This window comes from Acartia tonsa, chromosome 3 (assembly GCF_053477335.1).
Source record: "Acartia tonsa isolate MP-2025a chromosome 3, ASM5347733v1, whole genome shotgun sequence".
Classification (NCBI taxonomy): Eukaryota; Metazoa; Arthropoda; class Copepoda; order Calanoida; family Acartiidae; genus Acartia; species Acartia tonsa.
In genome coordinates this window covers 23,909,872-23,932,672 of record NC_137262.1, presented here as the reverse complement: position 1 = coordinate 23,932,672, position 22,801 = coordinate 23,909,872, and the positions used below count along the sequence as shown (strand labels likewise).

The 22,801-nt window shown below is 30.6% G+C and overlaps 2 protein-coding genes across 3 annotated transcripts; both read left to right on the top strand.

Moving 5' to 3' along the window:
• Nucleotides 1–8,294: 8,294 nt before the first annotated feature.
• On the top strand, nt 8,295–15,257 carry LOC145313698 (glutathione peroxidase-like). 2 transcript variants are annotated; one of them, XM_080153248.1, is made up of 9 exons: nt 8,295–8,373; nt 9,138–9,254; nt 9,655–9,720; nt 9,933–10,014; nt 10,998–11,138; nt 12,907–12,956; nt 13,776–13,866; nt 14,120–14,199; nt 14,836–15,257. In XM_080153248.1, exons 2-9 carry the CDS (start codon nt 9,142–9,144, stop codon nt 14,960–14,962), a joined length of 750 nt encoding a protein of 249 aa, XP_080009374.1. In that variant the 5' UTR covers nt 8,295–8,373; nt 9,138–9,141; the 3' UTR covers nt 14,963–15,257. The 2 variants fall into 2 exon arrangements, with proteins under 2 accessions (XP_080009374.1, XP_080009373.1); XM_080153247.1 differs by having other exon boundaries at nt 8,351–8,441.
• Nucleotides 15,258–17,482: 2,225 nt separating this feature from the next.
• On the top strand, nt 17,483–22,770 carry LOC145313697 (G2/mitotic-specific cyclin-B-like). Its single transcript, XM_080153246.1, has 12 exons — nt 17,483–17,697; nt 17,969–18,125; nt 18,438–18,539; nt 18,736–18,828; nt 18,956–19,069; nt 19,221–19,330; nt 19,441–19,546; nt 19,631–19,755; nt 20,129–20,283; nt 20,641–20,692; nt 20,818–20,943; nt 21,892–22,770. The coding sequence occupies exons 2-12, from the start codon at nt 17,982–17,984 to the stop codon at nt 21,947–21,949; spliced, it is 1,185 nt and encodes a 394-aa protein (XP_080009372.1). The 5' UTR covers nt 17,483–17,697; nt 17,969–17,981; the 3' UTR covers nt 21,950–22,770.
• Nucleotides 22,771–22,801: the final 31 nt, after the last annotated feature.

The window sequence follows — 22,801 nt, the reverse complement described above, 5'->3', positions numbered from 1 at the left end:
ATCTTATCCATTACAAATTTGCTTACAAATAAATTCTTTAAACGATTTAGATTAAGGACTTACGAAGAATTAAGTTTTTTTTCTGTAATACCAATCATATATCTATCTTTTAAACTATTAAAAAGTTAATAGAGTTCAGAATTTTTGCGAATATCAAATAGTATATAAATAAAATCACGAAACCTTTTTTTAAAACAAATATTTTGTGATATTTTTTATAACAAAATTGTAATTCTTTATTTTTTTGTAGCTAGTCACGAAGCGTAAAAGTGTACGTGCCCAGGGAGGGAGGGGACATTATACCTTAAATTACACTGAAACCAAAAGTTTTATAGGCACGTTATTTTATTCGATAGCCCAGAGTTTTGGGTACTTTCATTGAATTTTGATTGTTTGTTACAAAATAGTTGTGTCCAAGCTTTTAACCGATATTTACAATCTGCAGAAGGGTTAATTTTGTTTCTCATCATTGGGGATGTATATTATTTTTTTTTGTTCATTATCTTCTCCCTTAAGATGACTGTTACGTACCCATTCTTTTCTTGTATAACCTTTACTTTATCAAAATACTGCCCACAGTAGGGCGAATTTGTAATTTCATTTGAAATGATTTAAAGCTAGTTAATCGGGAAAATTAAAGGGACGTCACCGAAACTGTCCCAATTTTGTATAACTTTTGCGGAACAAGTTCCAATTACGTCATATTTTTCTTTCCCGAAAAAGAGAAGGGGGAAAGAAAAAAAAGGGAAGGGGGGAAGAAAAAAGAGATGGGAGAAAAGGGGGTTTTCCCCATCTCTTTTGAAGAGATTTTCTTCCCCCCCTCCCTTTTTCGGGAAAGAAAAATATGACGTAATTGGAACTTGTTCCGCAAAAGTTATACAAAATTGGGACAGTTTCGGTGACGTCAATCAAATTATGCACTGGTCTTTATTTTCCCTAAATTCTACCGATATTACCGGTGAATTGTGGTGTTTTGATTGTAAAATATTAATTTTTAAGTTTTGGAGGGGTAGGGAAGGGAGAGGCTATATAAGACCCATCTTCCCTCATAATAAGGACTTTTAGGAGCCCCCTTCCTTCACCCCCTGAACAGCTTACCTGATATTTTAAACGCAAATTTTTAAATTTGAAAAAAAAATTTAAGAGGAGAACGCCCAATGTTCCTGTTCGATTGAATTGTTTAAAAGTGCTTGTTTCCTAAACTTAAAACTTTATTAAAGCAGTTAGCTTACTTCTAAATTAGATTATAATACAATATCTCTGTTAAAGACGCTATCACATATTTATAAATATCAAAACTACTCTACAATTCCTACTGTACAATCCACAATGATATAAGGATAGAAGTGATTTAAACAGCTAATGAACAGAATAGATCTTTAATTTTTTGTGTAGATTCCTCTGACCTATGAGAATCTATAATCTTTAGCTTACTTTGTATTATATACTAACTCACCGACCATTCAAGATAATCAGTTGAAAGTCCACGTCAAACTTTTTTAAGGACACTATGTCGATTTAGTTGTATGTCGACCAGTAATCCACCATTTTTGTCCGAGTAGGGCTTGATTACAGGACTATATTTACTTTAGAAAGATAATGGTCATTACTTTTGCTCAAGTTTAGTTTTGATTGAGGAGAAGTGGTTTAATAATAGATCTGTTCTCATAGATTGCTCATTACAGGTTTTTAGGTTAAAATTATCCATGTAACATGATTAGACAAATTAATGCTTTAAATCGCCTTCTGTTAGATAACTCTATTTTGTGTATCTGTGACTTTAATGTGATGCAATAGAATGTATGAGATTTTGAAATGATAGCTAGGTGGAAAATAAGGTCATTGAAACACAAAAAGGACTTTTGTCAAATTGAAAAAAGTTTCTACGTAAAGCCAGTTTTCTATTAAATAAATTAATAAATTTTTTCTGGAGCTTAAGATTTTTATTACTAATGAACTGAATGATTTCTACTTTTTAGTGAAGCTTCTCATTGGTTTCGGGATGGTTTTAGGCTTCTTTTGGGATAGTATTTTTTGTATTCTTTTAGAGCTGCATTGAAGTAATAAGCAAAAGTATTTTTCGTAATTTACAAAAGTTTATTATTCTATAACTCTGTTAAAAATGAAGAGTTTAAGTTTCTAGATCTGCATTGCGGCAGCAGCTATGGTATACCAATATCAATACTATCATCATACACTTCTGACAATAATAGTATAAATACAAACTATAAGTAGATATAGGCTATGACAGACCTAGAGTTCTTAACCGAGGAGATTTTAAATTAATTTAGATCCCACGATTCTGATAAGTATACAGGTCTCAGTAGTTTTAATAAACCCTTTCTTCTATTAGTTGACTTGGAGACTTTTATTATATCTTAAATGGTTTAAACAAGATAGCAGTGCCCAAACTTTTCACCCAATAATTTTATTAGAAGAGATGATTATGTTTATTATGATTAAGAATGTAGACTACTTTATTTTCTGTAAATTCAACTTGAAACTTCAAATGGGGCCATATTTTTCTAGGAAATAAAATTTCTAAAACAATGATGAAATTATATATGATTAGATCAAGAAAAAAGTACAAGAATAGAATACAAAGTATGAACAGAATGACAATCAACAAACAGGGATGACGCTCTCCATAAAAGCGAAGCTCATCAAAATAGAGAAAGGGACAGACATTGACAGAGAAACAGAATATTCTTAACCAGACTAAATTGAAAAATTTTGTATGATTAATTTGAGTTTAGTAACAAAATCAACGTGCTCAAAGTAGATTTTTATTATAGAGTAGCTACCCTTTCTTGATGATACCTAGGAATCTTTTTTCTAAGTTTGTAAATTCCAAATAGAAGAGGTTCTCTTTCAATGTGGGTAGTAAAATGAGGAATATGAAATCAAATAGATCCAAATTGAATTGTATGAATTGTCTGAACCTACAAAATCTAAAACAAATAAATATTTTCCATGGTTTTCTTTGGTGAAGCTTAGAAGAATATCAAGGACAATAATGTCGAGAAGTAGTGCAGCAATAACATAAATGGCGTTATCCTCTTAGAAAATTTTTTTACAATTTTTTTCAATTTTGTACGTCAAAAACGTCAAACAAATATAGACATATTTTGAATATAAAAAAAAACATTTAAAGTGCCACTAGAGGCCTCATAATACGTAATAATAAAAAGGCCCCATGAACCCAATATAAAAGTCGCAAAAATTATACATTCATCTAACCAATTTAAGTAGGGCCCTAATTTAAAACTTATTTTTACTTATAATTATTTCATTGTAAAATCGTGTTAATTTCATAAGAAATCTACAAAATTATATAAGAATATAAGATCGTGAAAAATTGTTCCCACTTACTTTTTAATGCACTAGGGTGTTTTTAAATAATAACTTTAGGAGAAAACATTTTATCAAGTTTAAAAGCATCTAAGGTTTGTAGACAAAAGAAAAAATGAATCTAAAAAATCAATTTCCTATTTCTCAATCATCCTACGTAAAAATTCCATTTTAAGTTTTCTTTTTTGATTCTAATTGTCTTTATTTTCATGAATGCTGTAAAAGCTGTTATATAATTTATATTTTTATTTTTTTTGAATCCTCCCTAATAAAATGCTTTCTAAATGCTTGGTTGGTTTCTCATACTTGTTAAGTCTGGTGTTGGGATATTACACAGGCATCTAAAGGGATAAAACAATTGTCGATATATTGATGTACATCCACAAATGTTAATACACAGAATTACCCCTTTTATAGGATACATTTAGTGGTTGATACGCTTGAACACTCAACTAACAATTATTTGCTTTTGTCTTTAGTAAATCATATAATTTCATAATGATTTTTTTTTATACTAATCAATGTTAATCAAGCAGCAAAGTTATGATTTCAGTTGCTATTTCCCTGACAATTTAAAATATTATAAAATGCAAAGGCATGGGAAAATCTATCAACAAAATCTGAATTTTTAAAGAATTTTGATGAAATTTGAAGAACCTATCATACATTTAAAAATCTATAATTGCTTTCTTAGGATAGGTTTCAAGAAAATATGCTATTGATTAAATCACATCTATAATATTAAGAAATGGGTGCAATTCCACTAATTGCTACTAGTGGGTTTAAACCCTACAGGGTTCTCCTAACCATACTTAACCTAACCTAAAATTAGCTTCACCAATACATTTTAAAATTTTTTTGCATAAAGAAATTATCAAAAAAAATTAACAAGAACACAATGTGAGAGGCATAGCAAATTATATAACATTCTTACTTTTAAACAAAACGCAAAATGTATGAACATAATTCAAATTTAATTAATATTGCAGCCTTTTATCAAAATCTTTTTTTCTTCAAAATTCATTATTGACATAAGGTTTTAAGCTAAAGCATTGGCAATATAAAACGAATTATAACTAACATTATTAATTTGTAATAGTACTTTCCTTTAATTCAAATAAACCTTTGCTATCTCATTACAATTTGTACCATCACTAATAAATGTGAAACATTGTCTTTAATAAACAGGATTTCTCTAGTTATTAATCAGTTATTCTCTATTGCCTAGAAGCCATCAAATATCATAAAATCTAAATCTATGAGTAATAGTAAGATGCACGAATGAATTACTGTGTATAAAGCTAATGTACATATTACTGTTCAGTAAAGATTATATTCATTTGCTTCTAATCGATATAGTTTGCTGAGATTCGCTTTATTGTTCCTTTATATAAGACTAGTGGTTTCGCCCCAAGCCTCTAGGGGCTATGCCCCAAGAGGTAATGAAATTATTTGTATTTTGGATTTTTTTTATAAAGTAAAAAAAAATTGGGGGGGAATTTTTTTGGGGTGGGGGATAGTCGACATCCCCATTTTTAAATTTTAGTTTTTAAAAATTAACTAAATTTTATTTTTTCGGTGGGGATATTTTTCTTTTTGGGCAAAATAACTTAAAACCATCACAGGACTAGTAGGTATATACCCTGAATAGTAGAGCCCAATCAGTTCATTGGTTACTGAGATCTTAAGCTTCAGACAGACAGACATCGTTCTACTTTATTTTATAGATAGATACCTTGTTTATTACCCTAGATTTATAAAGCATACATATATACAGACACAATTTTAACAAAGTTGTCCATTCATATATAAAACTTGGTTATTAGGGTAAAAACCATGCAAATAGTAAAATAAGGTGAACTTTTTTGTGCTGACATATTTATGGTCTGGAATATGCCAACTGGAGGGATAAAAAAATTTTGACAGGTGAAACAGTTTTTGTTTAGCAAGTTTTTCTTGAGTAGCTATATCCCTGCCGGTTACAGTTACATGTTTGTTTAAAGTCTTTGTTTGTTCATTTCATGTCTATTTTGTCAAATTTAGGTTTTATTTGTCATATTTTGAACCATATTTATTTTAACAAAAATGAGAAAAAGATATGTTTATTACGGCTATACTTCCACATCTGTATAATTCAGTCCGGCCCTTCTTCTCAGCAAGCAAAATTGTTAGATATTTATAACAAGGGCGTACAGTCTGGTGATGGGGGCATAATAAAACACTTCATTTAAATCCCCCAATGTTGTCATTTTGGAAGGTGGAGGAGTAAAAGTTTTTAAGTCACATGTAAATCTTAAGCTGGCCAAAGAGGGTATACAAAAGTCTAGGTCTACCCTATTACTACTTAGATCTGTTAATCAACTAATATTTAAAGCTATCCTAAAAAAGCTCAATTAACAGCAAAGCAAGGCTGTTTTAGTTTTGCTAATAAACCAATGAAAATTTCTAGGGAAGTCAACAAAAAATTCTTATCGATCAATCAACGTCAAGAGAAAAAGAAACTTATTTAAATAGGAAAATTATCGCAAAAAGCACGTTTTGATTTGCTTGAGGGCTTTTAGAGCCAACACACTTTTTTCATAATTAGTTATCGTTGCAAAATTCGTGGTGTTGCTAAGAGATTTTCAGCCAGATACTAGTAAGTATGGTGCAAAATTATAGAAGTTTTTAACATTAAAAACACTTAGGCTTTAGGTAGGTTCCTTTTCTCAAGTGTGCTACAATATCATACCTCCCTTCTATATGCATAGTGATTCCTGAAACAATTGAGAGAAAGCATATCAGTTCTGTAATCTTTTTCAAAAAATCCATTGATATTAAATATGTAATCTAGTGAGCCAAAATGTTAAATTGTTCAAACTTTGTACGTTATACAAATAAAGTAAATATATATGCAAATAAAGGCTTGTTTATATTTTTTCAGTTTAAACTCAATTTTTGCTAAAAATAAAAAGGGTCCAATTTAGAACCTTTAGTTTTAATTATCTATTTATAGACAAGCCATAGATCTTTGATAGTCATTAGATTTTAAACGAGATAACTTAATACTTTTTCTATAAAATCAAGCCTTTGGAAGGGTTTAATGTTTTGACGTCAATATTGTGAGCGCGAAATACGTGATTACTTCCACCTTTCTCCCCCCCTTCAGGTTGTGTGCTCATTTTAGTTCCTTATAAATGGTCAACATTATATGTTTTTACACGACAGCTAAAATTTATTTATTATTGAACATTTAAGTTTGAGATCTGTTGTAATATGGGACAGTATTAATTGAGCTAGACCAGATAAGGGCAGGTTAGGTTTGGCAATGGACTGTCCCGAAGGCTAAGAATTCTGAAGAGAATTAGGTATTCAGTAAACGTGGTATATGCATTTGTTTTTACCAATGAAAATTGTACTTTGTACTTACTGCTTGTTACAGGTTTATAATATTGATTTATGAGAATGGCTAGTTTTTTGCCTTGAATAGTGCATTTTAGACTTCAGGGCAAAATTCGTGCACTGAAAAGGCGTATTTTCTGAAAATAAAAATTGCTTATTGTCATCTACCAAAAAGATTAGTTTAAAAAAAGAGAATGTGCTAATACAGATTATAGAATATTTGTTGTTTCATCAGCCAAATCTTATAATTACAACAACTAATCCGACACTCACAATAAGATTTTTGTGTTGCCCTAAAATCCACAACAATGCCACCCATTTAATCCTTCCCCAAGGCAAATATGCCTATTTAACACAAATATAGGGAATTTTAAAAGTGTTGAAATTATATCTGTGAAAAAAGAATTATTTACTTTGATTGAATTTGTTATGTTCTTATCTAGTATCATGCATTTTAGTCAATTTGAAAACAGGTTACTTGATTTATATGCATGTATTGTGTTTTCAAATTCAAAGGTTATGTTATGCTATAATCTATGAATGTATATTTTTTCGTGCTTTGTTGGCTGATATTTCATCCTTAATAAAAACAATAATGTGAAAATATTTATAAAGAGAAAACATTTTTAAAATATTCCTTTATCTATGATATGAACTTTGTAATTCCTGATAAATTCGGAATTCCCTCTTACCTATAGCCATATTAATAACATTTCCCCCTATCTACCTTAACAAGATAATTGCTCCTCCTTAATTCTAAATCATGTACTTTGGTTTGATACTTTTTGTCTCCTTTTTAACAAACTAAATTGGAATTTTTATTAGATAATGTGTTTTTTCCCTTTTATTTCATATTGATTTAAGTTACATAAATAAAATATAATTATAAAAATAAACATCAAGTCACCCAAATATAAACCACAAAATCTCTCTCTCCCCTTAATTTACCACTCTTTTTTATTTTGTAAAATCATCTCTTTTTAATCTCTCCAAAGCTCCGCATTGCTCCGCCCTCCCCCCTTTTCAATAATTTGATAATGGTTGTATAAGTGACCATGAGGGGCATTGTTGTGTACCTCCCTCCCATGCACCACAATTAAAGGTGTGTCATCACTTTCGCACATAAAAAATGGTAAAAAAAACGCGAAGGACAAAAAATCGTCAGCTAATATCACATATCCCAAAATCTCAATTCCAAATAATTCAAATATGTTGAATATCAAGTTAGCTATTTTGATATGGTTGCATTACTGATATTTTGGCATTTAGAATTCCTGGCAATTGATATATTATTACATCCTTCCCAGCATCCTTCCCCTCCTACTGGATAAACTAACGGAACAATAAATGAGGTACATGTTAGAAATCTAAATTCACGACCTGTTTTCCTATATGTCAATATAACCATTTCTATATCTATTTTCCTAGCGGATTTGAAATAAAAAATAACTAGAATAACTTGGGATAAAAAATTAATTTTGATGAAATGATCAAGAATGGCGGTAAATTTAATGTTCTTTGTTGTTACTTGTGCGGAAAAGATTGCCCATCCAATTTTGAACAGCTCTAAAATCCAGAAATGAAATGATGATCTAGGCAAACTGTGCGTAGATCTGCTAGTATCGGTCCAACCTTCACAAGGTAAACATCAAAGCATACGAGGAAAAAAACAAATTTTCTTTGTGCAACTGAAAGTATTTTTTCAGGATGTATAGTTTTTTGTGATAATTATCTAAATATCTTACATATACTCTTTAAAAGAAATAGGAATTATAATGAAATTTCTTACTTTTTTCTACTCACTTTCTATTCTTTTAATTTTTTTTGTGATTTACATTAATACATAAGGCATGATAAAATCGTATTATTATTTTTGAATAGTTTAAATTTACTGCAGCTACTCTATACATTGTACATGTAAGTCTGTTTGTCTGCCACCCTATAAAACAAGATGCATGGGTAGGTATTGGCTACATCTTCCCTCTCTAGGAACAATCAGAATCTGCTGAAATTGAGAAATAAATTCTATTTACTGACATCTATTTAATTCATTGAAATGTTTACTTTATGCGGTCTAAATTTTCGTTTTTATTTTATAAAGAAATATAAATAAAACGTTTTTAAAGTAAACTGTAAGTGAACAAAGCAAATGAATTGAAACTTTGTAATTTCCAAATATGAAATGCGCACTTAAGCACAACGCCAACATAATTACCAATACCGTAATTTTCAGTGATTTAATTGCCATTCATAAATTACATGCACTTCACTTTTAGTTAATTGCATTGCAAATTTCTTTCTGTATAAAACTTTATATCATACTAGCGGCTACGCCCCTAAAAGCGCCTAGGGGTACTTAAAGTGATGGGGAGAAAATTCTAAATTAACCTAACTGTTTTGTTTAGGAAGATGGGCCGGTATTTGACGTTATTAACGTTACTAACGCCCGCCCTGGGTCAGATGGGCGTGCCACACATCAGCGAGGTTGATATTCACGATGGCATGATTGAAATTAAAACAAGGTAATAAAATCTATTTATTGGTAGAGAGATAGAGACATTTAAAGTAAAAATGATCCTTACCCCCAACCTCGATGTGCCATTGGTCAGCTTAAAAGTTAAATGATTAAGGTTCAATTTTTTCCACCCATAAATGTAAGGTTAGACCAGAATTTTTTTTTCTCAATTAAACTTTGTCAACCAAATTTGTTGGCCGGTCGTGTATCAATTTATCGTCTTTTAAGAATATTTAAGTTAGAGGTTTTTAAATCAAACATGGTCTTAAATTTTTAAACATAAAATTTTGATAATTTTTGTCGACAAATATATTAGATAGAATCGGTTCTAGCTGCATATTTTCGACATCCCGTCATTTATTTCTTAGAAATATTACACATAAAAATTTAATTTTACATAATTTCAGAATTTCCAAATCATTTGGAGATGATAATTCAAGTTCAGTTCCAGAGAAAAATTATAGAAATTGCAGGTTTGTAAACTTTTTACTTTTCTACGAATTTATAAAAAAAATAACGAGGACAATAATATAACGTAGTAACGAGTCACTACAAATTCACAATATTTTGAATGTATAAACTAATAAATCATTATGTACAAGTTTGTATGTTAATAATAAAAACTTGATGGAATCAAAATAGAAGCCCTTTGCTTTTAAATATCATATTAATTTTGATGTTTTAGGATTGACAACACAGATAATTTATACAAGTATAGTTCATTAGATATTGAGAAGGAGAACAATATTTCTCTTTCCAACTACCAGGCATTGTGTTCATCAAATTTTAGAGCAGAAACGTAAACCCCCCCCCCCCCAAAAAAAAAAAATAAAACAAATTTTTTGGTGGTCCAAGCTTAAATTTTCTTTTTGTAGAGTAATATTTTTTCATGATTTGCTGATTTGACCAAAATATATTTATTTAGTTGATCTGCCAATTGTTTTAGTCTTTCAGAATATTGATACCTCTCTTTATATAGATACAAATGATTTCTTTCTCTGTAAATATGCGGGTAATCTATATTAGAACCTTTGTTACATAGGCGTCCAAGGGGGGGGGTAATGGGGCGATTACCCCCCCCCAAACGATTTTGTGGGTGCCCCCCCCATTCAAAATTTACCCCTACCGTGGGGGTGCCGTAGGCACCCCCAACCATTTAGGAGGGGGTATTTACCCCCCCCAAACAATTTTGGGGGGGTAAATCCCCCCCCCTATAATAAAAAATCTCTAATAAAAAAAATTTTTGCGCATTTTTAATACTATATATTTAATAAAATTTAAATTACCCCCCCCAAAAATTTTACCCCGGGGGTAAATTTTGGGGGGGGGGTAAACTAAATTTACCCCTGCCAACAGATTTCAGGGGGGGTAATTACCCCCCCCAAGCAAATTTTACCCCCGGGGTAAAAATTTTGGGGGGGGGTATAAAAAATTTGCGGCGCGCTTCGCGCGCCATTTTACCCCCCCCAAAATAAAAAGCCCCTGCTTTGTTATAACGTAAAATAAAATAAAACACTGTTTTTAGTTCTAAAAAAGGATATAAAATATTGATTTATCATTAAAACAACTGTTTTTTTAATCCACCAAATTTTCATACTTTTTTCAAGAAAGGGAGGGACAAAAAACTTTAATTTGACATTACACAAAAAATGATTTGTCTTATCTATACAATACTGCATGTAGTTTCTTTTTGTTTGGTATATTTTTCCATTCTATTATAGCATTGATTAACACAAGAATGATGGTGTAGGGCAACATCTCCCTGGTGGTGAACCTGGCCTCCTTCTGAGGTTACACCCCCCAGTACTACTCCTTGAATGCACTTATGGAGAAGTACCAGGACGAACCCTTTCAAATTCTAGGGTTCCCATGCAACCAATTTTTGCGCCAGGTAACAAATTATTATATTTTGGTGAATTTTGTATGTTAAGCCTTTGTAGAAATTCTAGGACTGACAGCTGCAGTTGCTCATCTAATTTTGAAAATGTCGTAGATGTCAATGCATTAAAACGGGTCATCTCAAAAAACGCCTATCTCAGAAAACGCCTATCTCAAAAAACGCCCATCTCAGAAAACGCCTATCTCAAAAAACGCCTATCTCAGAAAACGCCTATCTCAAAAAACGGCTTTTTCATAAAATGCCCACTACATTTTTAAAAATAAAGCCTAATTTATAAATAGTATTAAAAAGAATAATACAATACTTGTCATTCATGATCTCTTATTTAAAACACAAATAAATAGTTACCAAATCAACCATTTTATAAACTATGTACAAAGATGGATAAAATGGTAAACTAAAGAGTAGCTGCTATATTTAGAAAAAAAGGGATAGTTTAAATAAATTGGAGAAAATTATTGGAGGGAGAACTCTTTGAAGGAAAGAGTTTAATTATTGAAGCTCATTTAAAATTACATCATTTTTTAATCTGGTGAGAATAAGAAGGAATATAGGGATAAGACATTAAAATAACCTCACCCTATTTTTCCCCCAAAATTCATCAACTATGGAAAGTAGAATCTAAAAAAAATGTTAAATTGCTTTATAATTTATAATAATTAGGTATTCTAAACTATTTTTTTTTATTTTGAGGAACAGCTATCTAATTCTGATAAGTTTAAAGCATATCATACTCAATAAATATTTTATATATTATTTGTGTATTTTAATAATTATATAACATAAATCTAAAATTTCTTTCAAGCATAATAAAAACTAGTTTTCCAAACTATTTATCCCTTCCTTACACTCTACCCAAATTTCACAACCCCATTTTGAAATTCACCCAACCAAAATTCCACAACATCTTTATGATTATCTCTTAACAAATTTACTAGCTTTAGTCATATTTACAACATTTCAACCTGATATTCTGTTAATTCAAGATATTAGGTCAAATAATAAAGAAAATAAATAAAAAGTATTTTTTAATAGAGCTCATAGTTGTTCATCTTATTGTAATAACTGAAAAGTAAACTGGGTTGTTTGCAGTAGATATATAAAAAAAAAAAAATAAAAGATGAATTGACTAGGTAACAGTTTTTGATATTCATTTCAAAAAGCAAACCTTTAGTATGTTGTTACTCAAAAGGCTTACAAAAAAAAGTGCCTAAGGAATGTACAAGAGTGACATTATACTTCAGGGATAGATATTTCAATAAGAAGATTTATAATGTACGTATTGTACAATATTCACAATACTTTCTTAGACTTACATGTTTCACTACAAGATAATTTTTAAAAATGTAGTAGGCATTTTATGAAAAAGGCGTTTTTTGAGATAGGCGAATTCTGAGATGGGCGTTTTTTGAGATAGGCGTTTTCTGAGATAGGCGTTTTTTGAGATAGGCGTTTTCTGAGATAGGCGTTTTTTGAGTATAGCCATTAAAACTTAGACGCAATTTCTTTTTATAACTATAAGAAAAAAATTGACTAATTACAGCTAGAAATTAACCTGCACCTAAGACCAATAAAAATTGAAATAAATTTTATTGTGACAAAAAAAATGTTTTTTTTTCTAGACAAAGTATTTTTTTCATGCTTTCTAATTTCTGTAGATTTAAAAAGTAAATCACGCAATTATACAACTTAAAAAAACCTTGGATTAAACATCATTTTTTTTATCAATAGAATTTAAAAATAATAAAAAAATTTTTAGGAGCCCGGCGCTAACGCTAGTGAAATCTATGCGGTTTTAAAATACATCAGGTAATTGAACTAGTATAGAGTTGCTAATTGCTTTCTTTTGCAACTAAGCTACTCTATAACATTATTGTCTAACATAGATAAATATATCTTTTTTGTTTAAGGAGAGGTTAAAGAAGATTAAATTAAATGAAATATCTTTCAACTATCTATTGTTATCAGAATTTTAGGTATTATGTTACAGCTGCGCTACATAGCTAGAGACATCATTTGAAAAAAAAACTTTCTATTTAAAACTGGAATTTTCAAGCCTCTGTTAATGCATTGGAATTATCTGGCAAATTCTATTTTTTTGCAAGTAGAGCAATTATACTCTTCTAATAAATTTAATGTTAGGGGCTAAAAAAATTCCATTAGGCAATGCTAATTAAAAGAAACAAAAGTTTTATTTGATATAATTACAGTTTTAAATGTTTATCATAAATGACCATTTTTCTGACAATTACATCTGATACAATGTTATGTAAAACTACCATATATAAAATATGTTGTATTACATGAATTTGTGCCTGAATTAAAATATCCTGTCAATGTCGGACTGTTGGTTTTTTAGGGAAGGTTGATATTTTAGCGTCTGCTTCACACACTCTAAAGGGCTCGGGCAACTATACTAGTATCATTAATGAAAATAATGTATTCTTTACTGTTTTATTGCATATCACTAAGGATATAAATGTAGCTGTTATCATTAAGAAAATTTAGTAACATTAAGGATCTGTTATTTATTGAGATGATTTATTTTGTAGGCAAATATTGTACCATATCAAATCCATGTCACTGGATTATTTAAATCAATAACAAATATTTTTTTTTCAATTTTAGACCTGGAGATGGGTTTGTACCAAACTTTGACATGTTTGAAAAAACTGATGTCAACGGCAAAAGCCAAAATCCCATCTACACTTTCTTGAAGGTAATTTAGTTTGTTTTATGGCAATTTAGAGAATTTGTAATATGGTAGTTTTAATATTACAAAATTTGGTTTCGAAGACAAAGTGTAAAGGGGGTCACGTACATAGCAACAAACTTTGACAATGTTTCAAATAAGGAGAATAAGAAAGAAAACCTATGTCCGCACGCACGCCACTTTAATGTATGATATTTTAATTCAATTTTTAAAAAATAATTGAAAAAGAATTTAAAATAAAAAATGAACATTATTTTAGAGTCGTTGTGATCCTCCAAGGCAAGAATTCAGCGATACCAAAAAGTATTACTATGAACCATTCCACGGAAATGATATCAGGTTAGATAATCGCTAATTAATTAAGAAAATAGACAATAAAATGATACACTACACATCCCAAATGATTAAAAAATTGTCCTCTTCTATAGATTAGAATTAATGGTTGAATAGTTTCGACACTACTGTTATGGAACCGGCGAATCAAATTTTTTAAAGAGTGTCCAAAGTTTTTTAGCCAACGTGTTTATTAAACTTTGGATATCAGTGTAATATATGTTCTCTACCCCCCTATAAATTATAGAGAAGCTATCCTACAGTTTACCATGTCCACTATCTATCCGTCTGTAACGATACATGATAAATGCAGTGTTGTGAAGATTGTCTGAACCGCTACTATATAATTTACATTGACTGTCTGTCTGTCCTTAATACTATGTTAGATTTAAAAATATAAGATTGTTTTTTTTATTTGATCTTGTCTTCTATTCTTAACTATTCCCCTAATTAATGTTGTCATCCTTGTTTATAGATTTTGTTATGGCTAATTAATTTTAAAAGTTTATAGTTTTTAAAATAGCTTTTCTTCTTTTTGAGTCGATCTGTCCGTCCGTAACAAACAGATCTAGGCATGTTAGAATTGTCTTATTGATTTCAGACTTGACATTATGATTCATGTAACTGTTATCTCTTATTTAGGTGGAATTTTGAGAAGTTCTTGGTTGACCATGACGGAACACCAATCCGTCGCTATGATGAATCCCTGGACCCCATGAAGATTGTCCCAGACATTGACAACCTCATCAGAAAACTGAAAAGAAAGTAAACTGAACGAAACCGTCCCAAAATTTGAACCAAACTCCTGCTCGCATTATCAACCGAAATAAAATCTACAAAGATATTATTAAATGTACCTTATATTATAATTATTTACATATCAAAATTTGCTGAAGCTTTGATATTATTGTAATGATTCTATTGATGATGGCTATGAAGGAAAACCGTAATGGTGTTCATAGCTTGATGTAGTGGACATAGAAATTAACTTTTGTGCATTCTAGTTGCTTTTAAATGTGTTGACTATAGATATTTGTTGCAATAAAGATTAGCTTCCATTATAACTATGTGTTTTATTATATTGTTGTCATTTTAATAGTATATTGAAATATCATTATTTTGCAATTTCAACTTAAACAACACTTATCAAAAATCAAATTAGCGATGTTTTAGAATATAATTCAGTTAAAACATGAGAAATTAACACTAAAGCGACTTTTGGAGTAGTTTTGCTACTAAAAACAATACATTTTCTTTTAAAGACTTAAATTCAAATATAATAAGTTTTTAACAAAGTAAAGATCTTAAAGTAAAAGGTAATTTATTAAATTTTTGTATTATATTCAGTACCGTGTGCTTTAGCGTCTGTAGTAGTTTGAATTCTTCACTGATAATAATAAAAGCAACATGAAGTCTATCTGTGTGTTTGTACCCAAGGATTTCGCTAGATGGTGGACTGATGCGATTCTCCTTTACAGTAAAGCTAGTAATATAATAGAATGTTCATGAATATTTTTTTCTTTGGGGGGGGGGGGGAGGGGGGGACAGGTTTACCTCTACGCTCCAAGAAATCACCCCTGAAAATTATTTTTTCTCAAGTTTAACCATTTAAACATTTATTTAACCAGAGATAGAGGGATAGTTCAATTGACAATAAATTAGTGCAGTTCCTAAAGTATGATAAATACATACTCCTTATCTATAATACAAAGTAGCTTGATGTCTATCCGTCTGTCTGTCTGAAGCTTAAGATCTCAGTAACCGCTGAACCGATTGGGCTCTACTTTTCAGGGATTATACCTACTGGTCCTGTGGTGGTTTTAAGCTATTTTCTTGGAGGGTGGGACACCCTAAGCCCCCCCCCCAAAAAAAAAAAATCCCCCCCCCATTTTTTTTTATTGCAGAAGATTTCCTTGGCCCTTTTTTATTTTTTTGCAGGAGATTTCCTTGGTCCTTTTACGAATTTCACCTCTTGGGGCAAAGCCCCTAGAGGCTAGGGGCGAAGCGGCTAGTAAAGATAAATAGTGGAAATTTTTTTGACGCTGCAAATTAGTACAACCTAAGCAGAATGTATATTGTATAACCTTATCTCAAAAGTTTTGGACATCCATTGGCAGATCTTTTTTTCAAAGTTTGGGGGCAATTATGATCAAAGTTGTAGGGAAGTCCATTGCCCCTCTCTTTCTGAAGTAACATTTAATGACACATCTCTTGACAAAATAATTATCATCATCATTGCACAGAGATGTGAAAGTAGAAACAACGGGCACTATATTGAATTAGAGACAATTTAAATAATAAATATATTATCAAGCCATTTTAAACGGTTTCCTATTGTTGAATGATAAGCTTAGAAAACAAAACTCTTTAAACTAGGATGACAATATCAATTAATGCAAAGCTTTAAAAATAGGTAAATGTACGAACGAACTCAAATAACCAAATATAATATCATATAAAATGTAATCAGAATATGGATGTATATTGTCTGGAAAATTGTACACGTTACGGACCTGAGTGGTCTTTTCATTACTTCATAATTTACTTTCTTTGTCTCCAGCCTGTCCGTGATGCAATGGGGAAAATGCGATTTTCTCGCCTGCTAGTTAGAAGTCTTTTATCCAGAAAAAGATTAAAATTTAATTAAAAAGTTGATTTGAATTATAATTACCTAACAAATTAAAAAATAATCTTCGAAAAAGACGACAAAAATCTACGAACTTTATTAAACAAAATCAACCGAAATATTGATTATTAGTTCAGAGAGTTAGAAGGTAGTGTTTTACTTTTCTTCATAATTTTATAAAATAACTGTTTTTAATCCTTTAATCTCTTCCTAAATTCTCATTATCTTTCATTAAAGTTTGACAGAAAATATAAATAATACCTAAAGGTAAATTGACTTTTTAACGTTAAGTTCGTCAATAATTAAGAAATTTTTAATTAAAATTTCGCAAACTGTAGTAAAATTGCAAATATTTTGTCAAATTTTCTGTATTTAGTTTTGCTGAAAAATAATTGAAGCAATAAAATCCTTATTTGCGCTGCTATTGGTCTAAACAATTCCTTTTGTTCATGAAAAGACCAATTACAGAAGACGACAGTTTAAACCTCACAACAAAGCGTGATTGGTCACTAGAATCATATGTTTAAAATATCAACCAATGAGAGCAGGCTAGCTTGAGCTATCAACCAATAGGAGACGGCGTAACAAGCAGATGCGCTGGGAGAGGGAGATTTAAATTTTCTAAGCGTTCTTTCCAAATATCAGCTGAAATCTGTTCATTTTAAAATTTTAAATGTGCTATTTTAAACGCCAATTCTTTTTTATATTATACGGAATTTTATTAAAATCAATACTTTTAATTATTTTGTAGCAAAATTTTACATCTTTTTACTTATGAATGTGATTTTGAAATAAATAGTGATATAAATTGATTTTTATTTTTTTTTAGATTAAAAATTGACCTATATTAGTGATTATTTGTGACACATTTTATACAGGTAAACTATTTTCAATGTAATATCATATTTGTAACATTGTTAACTCATTTATTGCATTTTGATGTTAATTTTTAGTATTTTTTCGACTTCGTTAAAGCTTTTAGTACCAGGATCTAATATAATGTTAACTTTTCTTTTTCTGGTAAAATAGGTATTGAATTTTCCTTAGTTTTAAGTTAATTGATTTTAATTTTTCTTATATAATTTAAAAAGTTTTTAATGGTAACTTACTTTCAAAAGTTTGTTTCTCATTCGTACCTAATCATTTTAGTAATAAATACACGATGGCGTTGAGAGCCAGAGCCACAACTGTCTCAGACATGGAGAACATGACCGGAATGGAGAACCCCAACCTTGCGGGCAAAAGATATGTAGCCCCTAACCAGGCCAAAGCTGCCAGAGCAGCCCTGGGGGATGTTAGAAATAAGGTATTCAAATATTATCTTTAGATATGTATGTACATATTATTATTATTAGGGGAGCCGACTAAATGATTTTTCAAAGGAATTTTTGTGTGCAAAGGTTTCTGTAGACGAATTCTTCCTTTTTCAGGGAGGGAGACACGGCAATAATGTGCTTTGCTTAATTTAGATTATATTTTGTTTTTTATTACTTTGCTTAATAATTTCCATACATAGTTTGAGAAATTAGATTTTCTTCTTGGCTAGTAGTATGGTAAATATACACCCTAGGTTGGTAGAATAAATAAGAAAACATTTAATATTTTAATTTATTTATAGCAGGCAAGAAGTGTCAGCTTGTCAGAGAACAAGGGTGGTAAACCTGCCCAGAAGCCAGCATTCACCAAGCCTACAAGAGTTATCCGCGAAAAGGAAATCGAGGTTTGTACACTTATGTTTTCCTCTTCCGGGATATGGACAGATTGTAAGAACTTTTTTGATTATGTACGTAAATAAATTCCTTCTATATTATTTTAACTTTGTTACCTTCCAAAGCTTGTAACCAAATTGTGAATATTTCATTCCGTATCCCTTTTCTCGATATTTGATTTCAACCAATCGTAATTAATATGCTTAGGCACCTAAGCAGAATGAGGTTGAACAGATGGAGACCTCCAAGTTGGATATTGATCAGGAAATGGAACAAGAACACATTGTCGACATCGACAAAGTAAGTATAATTACCAAAATTGAAGTTTCACTCTTTATATTCAGTTCTTTTCTTAATACCTACATTACATATGAATTTCTAGTTTATTTTATAATTCATACCCATAGTTAACTATCACGTTTTACAGGAGGACGCTGACAATCCTCAGCTTGTTGTTGAATACGTGATGGACATCTACAAGTACCTCAGGTTCCTAGAGAGAAACCAGAATGTCAACACTGATTATCTTGCAGGACAACAGGTTAAACTTTTAAACTTATTACTGAACAGGATGTAAATTCATCTTTTTGGGACAAAAATGGTTCATACAGGTACAAAAAGCTTTATTGTGGGGTGGTAATTTTTCCCTATGACTGATTTTTAAGGTAATGATTTTTTCACTTTATGTTCAGGTTATTCTGCCAAAGATGAGAAGTGTACTAGTTGATTGGTTGATAGGAGTTCACATGCAGTTCAAACTTTTGCCAGAGACTGTTTACACAGCCGTTGCCATATTAGACAGGTATAAAATGATGCAAAATATTAGGTATTCAGATACCTACGCCTTTTACTTTTTATTTATTGAATTTTGTTTCTTGTTAAAATTTTGATAGGTATTAACCTTTATTTAAGATTTTTGATGAGCGAGGTTACCAGCATTTCCCGAAATACTCTTCAGCTGGTTGGAGTAACAGCTATGCTAATTGCTTCAAAATACGAGGAAATATATGCCCCTGAGGTAAGACTTGCCTTCACATTTTATCACCTTAAAAATTTTAGTGATAACTGTTATTTGATTCTGATTTAACTTTTTATTGTTTAGGTGAAAGACTTTGTATACATCACTGACAAAGCGTACACAGACAAGCAAATCATGGAGATGGAACTCAAAGTCATCAAGTCTCTGAAATTCAACCTGGGCAGACCTTTGCCACTTCATTTCCTCAGGTATGTCAGGCCCGTTTGTATTGTCATACTATCCTTCAGATGGATAACTTAACTATGAAAAAGAGTAATGCTCTTTAGGAAATTGTCAATGTTTTATTTGTTAAATTTCATTTTATTGTCGCTAATGAAGAAAATGATTTTCTTTTTAAAAAAATAGTCTTATACATTGATTTTTGAGAATTTTAAAATGTGCTTTTTATGACTTTGTGATTCGCAATTTCAAGAAAACTATAAGATACTTGACATAGCAATGGTTTTTACACATTTAGGCACCTCTTAAATTAGAGTTTTCCTTGTGATTCTTACGAATAAAATGTAATTAAATTGCAAGATATCTTTCAAATTACTTGGTAGATAATAAAATTTTTTTTAGACGTGCTAGCAAGGCAGGAGAGGTCGAGGCTGTGACTCATACTCTAGCTAAATATATTATGGAGCTTAGCCTTACAGATTACAGTCTGGTTGCCGAGCCTCCAAGCAGGCTTGCTGCCAGCGCTCTGGCCCTTGCCATTAGGATTCTGGAGCCAGGTATGCTAAGATCATTTTTTTCGTCAGAAAAAATTCATGTTAAATTATTGATTTTTGTATTTTAAAATAATGTATATTTATCGCCTTATATAAAGTTTTCCGTAGATAGTAAATCTAATAGAAATGATCCTGTTTATATTGTCCAAAAGGGGTTGAAGGTCCGGGTCAAGAAACCAGGAAATGTATGAAATGTAAGGCTGTAAAACGGTTAAATTCAGCAAAAATAAAAATGATTCAATTCATATCTATTGGAAAAGTTATTCATTTTTATATCGAAGTTTGCTTTTATATTAGTTTGCAGTTAGAATCATTTATTTTCATAATATTTCACAATTCACTGTCATTTTTAAATTTTAGGACTAACAAGCATGACTGAGGTATGGACCCCATCTCTAAAATACTACACACAGTAAGTTTAGTTACATCGTTTTATAGTGGAGCAGTAATTGTGGGGGGTATACAACTTTATTTCTGTATTTTTAACTTGATACTCTAATTCTGATTTTCTTTATTTGTACTTTATATTAATCTCAGGTACGAGTTGAGTGATCTGTACGGCACCATGCAGAAGCTTGCTGCTGTATTAATAGCTGCCCCCACAGCTAAGCTCAACACTGTATTCTCAAAGTATTCAGCCAGAAAGTTTCTCAAGATTGCCAGGTTATTTTTGGGATTTTTAAAAGCGAAGCTTTTCTATAATTAGGGTCGGTCCGTCCGTAACGGATAGCTTTTTTCGTTAATTTAGACATGTTAGAATTGTCCTATCGATTTCAAATTTTGCATGGTGATTCCTGTAGTAGTTAGGTACGATTTAGAAAGCGTAGCAACTCTATAATCATTACGAAAATGTCCGCACGTCCATTTTAAACATGTTGATTTTTTTTACTTTTTTAAATAGCTTTTTTCGTTAATTTAGGCATGTTAGAATTGTCCTATCGATTTCAAATTTTGCATGGTGATTCCACTAATAGTTAGGTACGAGTTAAAAAAGCGTAGCAACTCTATAATCATTACCAGAATGTCCGTACGTCCATTTTAAACATGTTGATTTTTTTTTACATTTTTAACAACAAATTTGTATTTGACCTAATTATCCGATTGGTCTGATTTTTGGTATACTGATTCCTGAGACAACAAAGTACAATATTGTAAGCGAAGCAACTCTATAATCAAGTCCTAAAAATGTAAGTATGTCTATAAACATTATCCTGTATCAAGTTTTTCAACAAATTTACTTACAATTTTGCTTTGACTCTTATACATTCGCATTCTGATTATTCAGTTCTGACATTATACAAGTGTTAATGTCCGTTTGTCTTACCGTTTCAGAGCTTCGCTTTTATGGATGTTGTCATCCTTGTTTAAGAATCTTTTTGTAGAAGTTTAAATAAAATTACTACAAGGAAAAATGTATCTTTGTTCTAAACAAATACTACTTAATACCTACGAAATGAAGATGCAGGAAACCAATACATTTTGTCTCTGTTGCACATTACTATCAAATAAGTTTTACACATTATAAAATATCACTAGTTTTCTCTTAGATCATTATCACGCAACCTTCCCTTTCTTTTAATTAAGTGAGTTGATATGATATATATTTTTTAGAATTCCTGCCCTTGATGAGCCCGTAGTGAAAGACATTGCTTCTGGCACCATTGTCTAATCCTGTTGACCTGAAACCTGGGACTCCTGGAGCCAGCAACCAGCTAGGAACCTGACAAACTGGCCACCGAAGCCAGTTATCTCAACTATATTCATCCGGACTGTAGAAAGTTTAGCGTATTATTTTGTTATTTATTATGTTTCCATGTTTGGATTTTTTAAATCTTCAGGAATGCCTATTTTGATGTCTTTTATCAAATGTAGATTGTAATAAATAAAATCCTCATGGCATAGTTTGATTACGTAGGATTTCCCCCCTCTAATCCCCAACAAACTTTACAAACTCAAAAATATTTATTGACAAGAATTAAAATAAACATTTCTGAAGCATGTAAATAGGTGATATAAAAAAGATTTTAAAAAATACTAGGTAAGGTTACCCTGAATGCTTAATATTTTGAGATGCTTTTTCTTGTAAATCTGCGCGCGACAATTATTGATATTGAAATAGTCCTTTCACCTTTGATTTTTTATCTAACTAGCAAATAATTATATTTAGCAATATAAAGGGCTTTAATGTATTTACTTATTCTTGAAATAAATATTCATCAATAGATTTTGATATAAATGAATATTTTAATTAACCAATCAAAATGACATATCATAAAAATTTATAATGTAATGCTCTAGTACCTACTTATTTGTTATATAAACTGGTTTAATTCTTAGGCGTTGATTTTTTACTGTTATTTTTTATCAATTATTATAGTACGCTGAATTAAACTTGTTGACTTTATTAATTGCTACTATAATTTACTGTACGTAACGTAACTGTACACAAAAATCAACGTAAGCGCAAGCTCGAAAATTCTTGTTTTTCAGGGCGAAGCAAAATGTCAGAGTTTGCGAGCTT

Coding starts and splice junctions, on each gene's coding strand:
- LOC145313697 (XM_080153246.1), top strand. CDS start 17,982: ATGGCGTTGAGAGCCAGAGCCACAACTGTCTCAGACATGGAGAACATG. Junction 18,126..18,437: donor TGGGGGATGTTAGAAATAAG/GTATTCAAATAT, acceptor ATTTATTTATAG/CAGGCAAGAAGTGTCAGCTT. Junction 18,829..18,955: donor ACATTGTCGACATCGACAAA/GTAAGTATAATT, acceptor CACGTTTTACAG/GAGGACGCTGACAATCCTCA.